Source organism: Gymnodraco acuticeps, unplaced genomic scaffold (genome assembly GCF_902827175.1).
Source record: "Gymnodraco acuticeps unplaced genomic scaffold, fGymAcu1.1, whole genome shotgun sequence".
NCBI classification, from domain to species: Eukaryota; Metazoa; Chordata; class Actinopteri; order Perciformes; family Bathydraconidae; genus Gymnodraco; species Gymnodraco acuticeps.
In genome coordinates, this window is record NW_022990165.1 from 295,001 (window position 1) to 307,155 (window position 12,155).

The 12,155-nt window shown below is 44.2% G+C and overlaps 1 protein-coding gene across 1 annotated transcript in view; it reads left to right on the plus strand.

The window, feature by feature from the left end:
• The window catches only part of tbkbp1 (TBK1 binding protein 1), a 62,741-nt gene that overhangs the window by 18,933 nt on the left and 31,653 nt on the right, over positions 1–12,155 (plus strand). The window contains 1 exon segment of the mRNA XM_034217552.1: positions 6,927–7,178. Within this exon segment, the coding sequence (XP_034073443.1) occupies positions 6,936–7,178 (243 nt within the window). The 5' untranslated portion in view covers positions 6,927–6,935.

The following is a 12,155-nucleotide window of genomic DNA, read 5'->3' on the forward strand; positions in this document are numbered from 1 at the left end:
TTGTTTTATAAGACACCTTCTTCCCTTCTTGTACTTCGAGCAGAACTGTGCTTTTATCACCATTTGACCCAGGTCTGACAGCTATCAGAGGTGTTTATCCACAATTAACATTAAATGCGGCAAATACACTGACTGATTCATTTTCGTTAGCAGTAAGAGATTGTGGGAAGATAATCTTCTGCCTAGGTGAAATTACCTTCTAAAGCCGGAACAACTCTAAAAACAACTATAAACATTTTGTTTAAAAGCTTTGAGCTTCTTTGCGGCCACATTTAGACTCAAGGTTCATGAACACAACAAAGTTGGAAGAACAACTTCCTACTTGGGAGATGGGATCTTCCAAGGATTTAATAACTACTTCCTTACCCGACAGAGTATATTCTGTATATATCCTTGTCTGGGTTAGGGTTAGGGTTAGATGGGTAGCTACAGTACATACATTTAAACTATAACGGGCATATTTTAATTAAAATGTATCTCAAGGTTCATAACACACAATTGTTATTAGTTGTTATCTGTTTTATAATGACAAACGTTATCTGTTATCCAAGACATGTCTGGCCATTAACTGATCCATTTAATAAGGTCGGAGCATAGGGTCGATACAGATCCAGTACATTAGATCAGTGCATCAATACCCCACCTGTCTCTCTCTGAGAAACACACACACACACACACACACACACACACACACACACACACACACACACACACACACACACACACACACACACACACGTCCTGCTTGCACTGCTATCATTATGTCCTTGTACTCACACACTAAAGACACACTGACTCACTTTCATACACATTGATGTGCATGTCCGCATCGAAACACACACCGAACCAAATGCTACCTGCCGGCATGTTAATAGGCTCTCAGTGTGCGTTGTACTGTCCAGCTCGGTAAAAGGAGACTATAGCAGGAAACGGGTGCATCAGAGCGAAGCAAGGGTGAATGAGCGCGGGGCAGAAAGGCCTCTGGAGTCAGAGTCAGAGGTGCCAAACGTCCACCCTACAAGATCACAGGGTGGCATTGTGAAGAGCTGGACCGTTATAGAAGAGGAGGGAGAAAATAAAGGAGGGAATACAGAAAGGCATGAAAAGAGAGAGAGGAACCCTTTGAAATACAGCTGGAGGAAGAAAGAGTGGGAAAGATCAAACATTATAATCACACGCTGCAGGGACTCAGGACCCAACCATGACCCAGCTGGCATTATTTCTACTGCCCTCGTATATTCATGCCCCAGGACAGAGGAACACAACCTTGTAAAAACACAGGCTCTGTGAAGAAGAAACAAGTAGCTGATGATTATATACTGGGCATTTTTTCTTAAAGAGGCCCTATGTTTCCCTTTCCTGTAGTGTTATATAGGTTTTTGTGCATGTAAATGGTCTGCAAAGGCTAAATTCACAAAGTTCCCCCCGAATCCCCTGCCTGAAGCGCCTTGATTGGAATCCTTTGTTTACTTCCGTGACATTGTGAGATAATTACTTAACATTCATGCTTCTATTGGCTAGTGCTCCAACACATCAAACGTGATGGAGTGGGACATCTCTATGTGGTTGGATCCCTTCGAATGTTACCACAAGGGTCATGCCACTAAGCAGGATCAGAATGCATTAGTATTAACATCTGTAATAAGAGATTTGCACCATTGTAGTCTACTACAGGCCATGAGTAGCTTATAACTGGCAGAAACAGAGAACAACCATCTGTTGCTTCACACCTCAAAGGATCCCAAAAATATGATTTGCAGTTTCAGATTGAAATCCCAGAACACCAGTACTCTGCTGCAAAAGAAAGGCAATATATATAAGTAAATCCTATCTTATGTATTTAATAAGTGAGGTTATTGTAAAGGCCATTCTTTTACATTGAACACAAGACAAGGAAGACGTTCTGAGAACAACTTCTTGTGGGGAAAACAATTATAAACTGGTCTGAAGAGTCTCATATACAACGTAAATTCTCACACTGTTGTTAATTATTTTGTTGAGTCTTAAGAAAGTGGAAAAATAAGCACACTTCAAAGCTCTCTTCATCAACCTTGTGTTGCTGTGGGCTTGACGTAAACATGGCAGCATTCGTTAGAGACGTAAGTTGCGTTGGAGGAAGATGTCAGCAGGTTAAACCTCGTCATACTGTTGCTGTGACTTTTTAAAAAAAATGTAAATGACGTATTTAAACAGGAGAAACATGTGATATTGCCCCCACATGTACAGTAGGTAATCATTACACGCTTCCCAAAGTCACCCACTCAGTTCACGGCTGTAGCCTTTCCACTGATGACGGCAGCAGAGCTCGGCCCTTTCAGTGCTGTAAACGACAGAGCTGTGCTTTCATCTCTGGAGAGAAAAGGCAAAAAGGGAGGAGAGACAGAGGTGGAGGATGGCAGAGGTAATCTCTGAGGAACAACGTATGCCATGTTGGCCTCGGGTACTGTATGACTTCTTGTGGTAATCGCTGTAATGAAGCACGTAGCTGGTTGAGAGCAAAAGAGTGCGTTTTCACTTCTTACAGTCCGGAGGGGCCAGGAGAGCCTCAGGAAATGAGCCCCTAGGTCCAGGAGATAGAGTGGATGGTGTGTGATTGGGAAGGAGGAGGAGGGGGTGGATGAAGCTGGATGAGGGATATTTTGGGTAGAGGAGCAGAGAGCAGGATTGGGGAAGGGGAGCTTAGTCGGAGCTGTGTGAGTGTGTGATAAATGCCTCATTTCTGTGCTGCCAATGAGAGGAGCAACGAGAAAATGGATGTTCCCGTGTCTTTAATTGTATCCAGTCCAAGGCCACATTTGGCCATCCATCAGTGGACAGTGTGGACACTCTCTACTACAGCTGGTCTTTTTTTATGGAAATACATCTTTTATTAGCCATGTAGGGATGCAGACTGTGTATAGGTACTCCATGCACAATTTAATCATAACATCCACTCGGATTTGTTTTCGTCAACGGATAATTATGTCCTTGAGCACGAATGTAGGCGGATGGTGTGTTCTGTTTCTGTAGCATTTTTATAAAAATATGGTCACCATAAACAGCAAGATAAAAGCATAGTCTTTTAATAGGCATGTTGTGGTACCTTTTTCTGTTAAAGGCCTCATGCAGGAAGCTTTACAAGATTACAAACTATTTGGTTAATAACCATTCATTTCTGGAATTCACAAATGTTTCCTTACTTTAGCTCTTGTTTCTGTGTAATTCTTACACCTCTAATAACTAACAATCATAATAATAACTTAGCACAGCAGGGAAAGAACAAATCTTGTTTATTAAGAACATTTGGTGCATCTAGAGTTGACTCTTTTTAACTGAGAATAAGAGAAAATATCAGAAAAATATGAGAGAATGGTGCTGTATGAGGCCCGGTGAGTACAGATATGATATTAGAGTGACATCGTAAACCTGACTGCAGCATGATGTCAGCTCAGCACACATCACAGCACCTTAATGTCCTCCCAGTGCAGACTCCAGTCTACAGGCAGGAGACTGGAACTCTGAATCTCTTTGATCCAACCGACGTTTCAATCCACATGCATTTTCTCTTTGTGCGACCCTTCCTCCTTTTTCTGGCAGCATGTGCACCAATGTTTGTTTGTTTGCATGTGGGAGTGCTTTTGGATTATCCTGTTTTAGACCAGCTAGAAAAAGATCCGAATATTGGCTGAGGTTTTATCCCCCTCTCTCTTAAAACACAAGGAAAATAGCAACCGTGGAGGAGGGGAGCTGATGAGAATAGCTCAGTAGGCAATGGCTGACTCACAAGGCAATGCTGGGAGTCAGGAAGGCATCCATTCCAGTGTACATCTAATCAACTAGCTGTTATGTAACTCCGTCAGTACCCGTAAATCAAACAGTTTCTCGCTGCACTAGCTACGATGAGTATGACTTTAGTGCAAATGTCTCTTTTGTGGCTGCATATTAAGATGGCGGTGACATCACAGGTGCCATTTATCACTGTTGACAGCATTAGCCAGAGTCTTTAGGACCGGGCAGGCAGGCCAAGGTCGCTTTGCTTTGATGAAGCTTGGTCAGCTAACAAACCCGGCTCATTCATCATGCCAGTCAAGGAGCGTAGGCTGTCACTGCTCTTGTTTTTTTAACGAAATGGAACACGAGCATGAACCAGACATGTGAATCAGAGTCTGATTAACATATCAGCTACCCCACCGGTTACTCATGCACCTGCAGGGCAGCTCTAGCTTAAAAATACATGCAGTTATTGCAAAGGAGAGATAAAAAGGAAAATATATGGTATTGAATTAGCTGGAGAAAAGAAAAATCAATGTGCAGAAGCATCCTGGTTAAGGAGTATATTGTTTGTGTTTGCACTTGTAATTTATTCCGGTTTGAAAAACCTGGATTGGCTCCCAGTTTATGGGAAATTTGATTGTGTCATGTTCAAATGCTATCCACATTTCTGACCTCTGTTTGCCATGAGTACAGTGCAACTAAAGCTATGAAGTCAATAACAGAAAGAGATAAGTGATGTAATAATATTATATTTGCTGAAATGAAAGTACAAGCTGACTCTGGTAATGCGTTTGTCCTCCACTTAGATGGAAAGTCAACAGCAGTGTGTCCTGGCAACCAGAAACCAAACTAAAAGTCACACAATACCAAAAATACACAAAACCAATTCAGGCAGAAGTACACAATCAACCCCTTGTTCTGAAAGGTCTGAATGGATTTTGTAGATGACGGCCTCAGTTTGCCATCGTAAATGGTGGTCTCAAAGCAAGAAAATGTTATAGCAGCATCAATTAAACTGACATAGATTTCTTTGTTGGGCTTTTCTTTAAGATGATTCCAAACTTCCAAACTGGGGGCGGGCCATCCACTGTAGGAAAAACATTTACTATTGATATGCAGCTCACACATATCTACTTCCAAACTGAACTACAGCATCAAGGTTTGTTAATGCTCAAACAATTCTCCAAACTAAGTATTGGTGCAAATTTGAATGCTGAGTGGGCGGGGCCAAACCAGAATCAGCCGTTTCTCTTATCTTAGCTTTGCTATATTGTGTAATCATTCCAGCGCAAAATCAGTCAAGTTACTTGTTTGAAAACTTTGAACATGCAATGTTTGTCACCATCTCCCTATGGTTGTATTTGGAGTGTATCCAAAAACAAAAAGAAAGCAAACTAAAAGTTAAAGATTCATATTTTTTTCCACCAAAATATTTTAAGACATTTTGAAAGCCTTATTTTATAGCAAGCTTCAGGTCCTTGTTGGCTGCCCGGCTTCACATTTTTGGATTGTTGGACGTTCTCGGCCTTTCTTGGAACTCAAGTTATTTGGGGGGCACACACAAATAGGAATAGCGTTTTTCAGAACGACGTGACGGAAAGCGTTACTGTAAATAGACTCAAAGAAACACTGAGACCCACCCAGCCTTTGGGAGATAAAAAAGCGTACTCTGAAAACTAAGTGCCATGAAATAAATAAAGGGGTTTAAAAAGATTTGGGCACACAGTGCTAGACCTTTGTGGTTTTGCAACAATGCAACTGTGCAGACTTAGCCAGCTACAACATATGTAACAGTCATAAAGCCTCAGGTTAATTTGGTCAATTACACATTTTTCACATCCTGTCTTCGCTTCATTTTGGACTGATTGCATCATTGCACTGACTCCGCCTTGAAAGTTCGCTTCTGCTTTTTCTAATCCAAAACTTTAGAATCACGGAACAGGGAGATGACAAATCAGGTGCTTCTTGTTTAATGTAAATGTCCATAACATACTAGTGTGAATATAATAATATACTGAATGTGATAATGTGCTCTCTCTGAAGTAGGCCTATGTACAATTATCCATGAGTGTTAACTGTGATGGTTATTCTCGCGTCCAGGAAAGAGAAGCTTAAAAAGGAGAATAAATGGAGTCTCTGAGATGTTTTCAAATTGGTACTTTAATTAATAAAAAAGGCGCGGTAAAGTCACAAACAGGATATTTTCTGACAGAAAAGCAGCTGCCTCTGGCTCCCCGCTAGCAGAAAAAAGAGGCCGAACCGCTCAGGTGCTGCTGTTATATAGCTTCTGCAGGCTCCTCCCTGCGGGCCGGCCCTCCACATCTTAATGTCCGTCGTTACGTTTAAACAGAGGATTCAGGCATTGTACATTCAATATATACTTAAACACGCCTCTTCTCCTCATATTGTCTTCATCACTTTTCCTTTAACACATTCTAAACGTTGTAGTTAATATTCTAAAAAATACAGAAAATACTTCACGGCTGGTTTGGTTTCTGGTCATTCCGGATGTTGTCACATCTTACCCACGTCTGTAAACAATAACTTTATTCAAATAAACTATACCTTCATTTAATATTCAGCAATAATAATACGTCTATAGTTGCAGTGTTAAAATCAGTAGGTTTCGGTGTGCATCACTCCATGTCATTTCGCTACTAAATTAACCTCTATAAGAAATGGTAAACTAGCCACATGCTAACCGGAGATGAAGGATTTTCAGAATAAAAGCTTAACTGGTTGTGCACAATAATTTTCTGGTTTTTCAGTATAAAACAGCAATTAAACTAAAGGTACATTTAAGGTACATTATGCCATCAAAACATTGATTTTAATTTCTAACATGAGTCATCTTTCAATTTCACATAGAATAACACGCTGTCCCTCACTCTGCATGCCTCCTGTCTTGCTCTGTGCCCACTTTGCTTTTAAATATTTAAAATGGTGTGTGCCAGAAATCCGACCGCTCTCAGTCTACTGCAGCTTTATACCTTTTTGTTTATTGCGAATGGTGGTCTCTTTGATGTTTTTAGCACTCCGGCACTGCCACTGATAGTTGACCTCTGCCAGGATTACTACGAGGTGTTATTCATTTTTTGGCAGGAACATTCAATTGAAGGGAAATAATCTGGTGTTTTAATAATTAATGAGAGAATGTCTCTGTCTATCCTCAGGTTGAGGTGATGCAGTCTCTGTTTGGCGGAGGGGAGATGGGGCTGCTGGGAGGAGGCGGCGACGCAGGAGGCCTGAAGGAGGACGGCTGCGGCAGCGTGGTGTGGCACTCCTCCCCCCTCCCCCCCGACGATGTCTACTCCTCCTCCCACTTCGCCCTTATCGCCGCCTATCAGGACATCAAGACCAGGCTGGTGTGCCTGGAGCGTGAGAACACCAGCATCAAGAGGAAGCTCAAAATCTATGAGATCAAGGTGAAGAGTTTTACTTCTAAAGTCAAATATGGGGAGATTTGTCAAAACCAATGGTATTGCATTTATTGTCAGACTAAAGGTCTCCAGTACAGACAAGGATAAGGCCAGTTTGTCTTTTGATTTATTCGTTTTTAGAAAAAATGAGTGAGCTATCCAGCCAGAGCATTAAGGCGGTGAGATTGTACACAAAGATCAAAGCAGAGGTGGCTTTGCTGGGCTTTGATCCGGGACCAGCGGGGGAATAAACAGGAAAAATCATTCCACTAAATCAAGGCAGAGGGCTACTGAAGGTGTACCTAATGCTTGAGTAAAAAATATATATTGAGTAACAACCATAAAGTGCAGTGGGAGCAAACTGAGGGGCTATAAAATCAGGGTTTCGCACACTCAAACCCTTTCTGAAACTGCACTTATATCCCACAGCAGCTAATAGTCGAGTTAACATAGCCCTTCAAGGTAACCAATGACCCCTTTTACACCTGGTATCAACATGCAATCTGTATATGCATACAGTATCGGGATAATGAAGAGAGGTCACAGGCTTTTACATGTATGCTGTTCCCTGACTATTGCCTGCATCACATTGGATCTCGGTGTGCAGATTATGCAAGCAGAGCCGGCAGATTGTCAACAAACATTGCATGTCCTGGTAATGCTGCTGTATGGGCTCCATCCAATGTTGAGCAGTTCAAGTTCAAGCTATTAATATGAAATAGCACAACAATTACAAGCAATAAACAGTTGGCAAAGAAAATATTCTAAGGCTCCTTCTAACAATTCCAATAAATATGTATAAAATACTGGTAAAAATTCAAGAACAAAAATATAAAATAGTGCAAATGATGAGACATATTAAAAAATATGTGTAGTAGACAAGTAATCCCACATTTTATGAAGTGAATGTAGACAAGAAGATCGTAAATGTTTATGCGTTACAAGAAGTAAAACATATTTATGTTAACATGTAGTAAAAGTATATAAGGTAGAGTAGCAATATCAATGGTAAAACCGGTGTCTACATATCTTCAATGGTCAATATTAAAGGTCTCATGTCATGGCCATGTCTACTGATCATAATTCCATTGTGAGGTCTACTAGAATAGATTTATATTGTGCAATGTTCCAAACTCACATTGGTTTCTCATACAGCATCTCTGTATAGTATGTGTATTCACTCTCTGTCCTAAACGGCTTGTTGGAGCTCCTGCCCCCTCCTCCCCTCCCTATGAGCCCAGTGGCCGTCTGCGAGACAGCGAGACACAGCAAAACCCAGCCCGAACACACACACACACACACCCGCAGCCTGGCTGGGAGTTTGTGTGTGTGCTCACACACAGACTCATAGCCTCGCCGCGTCCTGCCGTCTCAGGGAGGAGAAATTGGCGGAGCTGCAGCTGAGAAAAGATTGAGTGTGTGTGTGTGAGGAAGTCCGCCGATTGGTCAATTTGGACCAATCAACAAATTAACGTAACGGCTCCGCGGACGTAACGGCTCCACGGATTGGTCCATTTGGACCAATGGGTCCATTTGGGTATGTTCTCGTCACTGTACCCAGGAAGAAAAAGAGAAATGTCCAACGAGGCGTTCTGGGGCAGCATAGAGAGGTCTTTTCTGTGTTAGAGTTTTACTCGCTACAGGGTGTACTTTGAGGGTTTGTGACTTTGCAGACCGTTTACATGCAGAAAAACCTTCATAACCTTTAAGGCTTCTACTTTTTTTATCTGATAAATCATGAATTTTTTCAATAAAATGTAATTAAAGGATTTTGCTAAAAAACTGTTTAAAATCCAAGATATTTCAATTATCTTTACAAATTACAAAGAAAAGGAGCTGATATTTGCATTAGAAAAAGTTGGAGCTAGGAAATGTGTGGCATTTGCAACAACTTAAAACATTATTTGTTATCAAGCGTTGCAGCTATGAATCATTCTGAATCATTAATCCTGAACGTCCGTTATTTTTCATATATTTACTTCAAGGCTGTTCAAAATGTGCGCTGTGTCTTATCCCCTTTGCCCTATGGTGAATGTTGTTGGTGGATCTTTTTAATAAGAAACATGGCCAAACTGTGCAGTGTACACCCTGTTTCCTTTTTCAGATAAATAAAAAAATATGGTTTTTGTATCAGGTGAAGATTTTGCCATGCATTCCAGCTGATACTGAACTCATGATATGACCAACGAGCTTTGTTTCTTCTTGATTGATTTTATCTCGGGTTTAAACCCACTGACACTGCCAATATTGGTTTTGATTGATTGTGTTAACATTATTGGTGACATCAATAGGAGTCAGCTGGGAAATATATACTGTGATTTTGCTACTGAAGCACTCCGGTCGCTTTAGAGAAGTGAGGAGTCAGCAGTCTATGACAGTAAAAAACAGTCAATAATGTATAAAAAAATGTGAATAACTGCCACCACGAGAGGCAATTGAGCCAACAGTCAAAAATGAGTTTAAAAAAGATTATGCTGATGGTGTCTAGTAGTATGCAAGATTAGCATGGACAGACACACACAACTAACCACAAGGGTTAAGCCTGGCAGAAATAATGAGCCAAACAAGTATTTTTCAATGTTCAAAAATGCGTTACGGATGTCAAGATCTGTCTTTTTCTGTCTTTTGTTTCATGTTTTATTTTGAAAGGTCTTCGCCTCCTGTCTTGCCTGTTTCTGTCTGTGTTGTGTTTTGTCTAGATCTGTCTTTGGTTTTCTGTCTGCGTTGTGTTTTGTCTTTAGATCTGTCTGTGGTTCCCTGTCGTTAGTTTCCCTGGTGTGTCTTATTACCCGATTGTGTGCACCTGGTGTCCCTGTGTTTTCTCCTCCCTCCTCACCTGTGTCTTGTTTGTATAATTAGTCTTGTGTGTATTTAAGTTCTGGTTTTTCTGTCTGTCTTTGTCGGTTTGTCTTGTGTTTTGACTTGGTCTTCGGTGAGTGTTCTGTTCTGTCTTTGTGAATAGTTTAGCCTTGAAATAAAGGAGTTATTTTTGACACTTTAATCTGCATTTGGGTCCTGCTTCCTACACACACCGTAACATTACGAACCGACCTGAGATATGGGCCCAGCAGATCCGTTTGAGCAGGAACTATTGGATTTTACCTTTTCTTTGTCTGTCTGCGCTCATCGATGGATAGGAGCGGTCAGGGTTCAACAGCGAGAGGCTGCTATGGCTGAGGCACACCAGATGGCTATGGAGAAGCCAGGGGTAGTTAAGTTCTTGGACTTCCTCTCGGTGTGTGATTCCCGGCCTGCTAGCACCCTGCCTCCCAACTCCCAACCTGGCGCCGTACGCCTCGGTGTGTTCCGTCTGGAGTCGGCCTCTGCTTCTTCCCCAGTTCCTGCTCCTGTCCAGGAGCCATTCTCTGGAACTCGTCTGGCTTTTGGAGGTCCACGGAGCCTCCAAAAGGCTCTTAAGATAAGGAGTCGCAGGTCCAGGCTGGCAGCCCTAGCCCCGGAGGCCATGCTTTGGGCTCCAGTACAGGCCCCAGCAGCCATGGTTCCAGCCCCAGTTCTGGCACCAGCAGCCATGGTTCCAGCCCCAGTTCTGGCCCCAGCAGCCATGGTTCCAGACCCAGTTCTGGCCCCAGCAGCCATGGTTCCAGACCCAGTTCTGGCCCCAGCAGCCATGGTCCCGGACCCAGTTCTGGCCCCAGCAGCCATGGTCCCGGCCCCAGTTCTGGCCCCAGCAGCCATGGTCCCGGCCCCAGTTCTGGCCCCAGCAGCCATGGTTCCGGCCCCAGTTCTGGCCCCAGCAGCCATGGTTCCGGCCCCAGTTCCGGCTCCAGCAGCTGTGGTTCCGGCCCCAGTTCAGGCCTCAGCAGCGATGGTTCCAGCTTCAATTCCGGCTCCAAAACCGGCCCACACAGCCATGATCCAGGCTTCAGCTCCGGACCTTACAGCCATGTTTCCGGCTCCAGAACTGGATCTTACAGCCATGTTTCCGGCTCCAGAACCGGCCCATGCAGCCATGATTCCGGCTCAAGTCCCCGGCCCAGCAGCCATGGTTCCGGCCCCAGTTCCAGCCATGGCTCTGGCTCAAGTACCGGCCCCAGCAGTCATGGTCCCGATTCCGGCTCCTCGTTACCTGTTGACTCATCGGCCGACACCAGATCCCAGAGTCCTGTCGGCATACCGGCCGACTCCAGCACCTCGTGTCCTGCTGGCTCTCCAGCCGACGCCAGCTCCCCGTGTCCTGTCTGCGTACCGGCCGACACAAGTTCCCTCTCAAGTTTCCTCTCAAGTCCCCTCTCGAGTTCCCTCTCAAGTCTCCTCTCCAGTTCCTTCTCAAGTGCCCTCTCGAGTCTCCTCTCTAGTCACCTTTCAAGTCCCCTCTCGAGTTCCCTCTCGAATTCCCTCTCAAGTCTCCTCTCGAGTTCCCTCTCTAGTCCCCTCTCGAGTCCCCTCTCTCGAGTCCCCTCTCAAGCCCTCTCTCTCGAGTCCCCTCTCGAGTTCCCTATCGGGTCACCTCTCGAGTCTCCTTTCAAGTCACCTCTCGAGTCTCCTTTCAAGTCACCTCTCGAGTCTCCTTTCAAGTCACCTCTCGAGTCTCCTTTCAAGTCACCTCTCGAGTCTCCTTTCAAGTCTCCTTTCAAGTTTCCTCTCGAGTTCCCTCTCAAGCCCTCTCTCGAGTTCCCACTCAAGTCCCTACTCATGTGCCGTTGGAGGTCCCGCAGACTACTCTTCTGCCGGGGGTCCTGCCAACCACATGTCCTGAGCCGTTGGAGGTCCCGCCGACTACTCTCCTGCCGGGGGTCCTGCCAACCCTAAGTCCTGTGCCGTTGGAGGCCCCGCCGACTACTCTTCTGCCGGGGGTCCTGCCAACCCTAAGTCCTGTGCCGTTGGAGGTCCCGCCAGCTACTCTTCTATCGGGGGTCCTGCCAACTCTATGTCCTGTGCCTTTGGAGGTTCCGCTGGGGATCCTGCCAGCTCTATGTCCAGTCCAGTTAGAGGCCCCGCCATCACCTGTCCTACCGGGGGTAC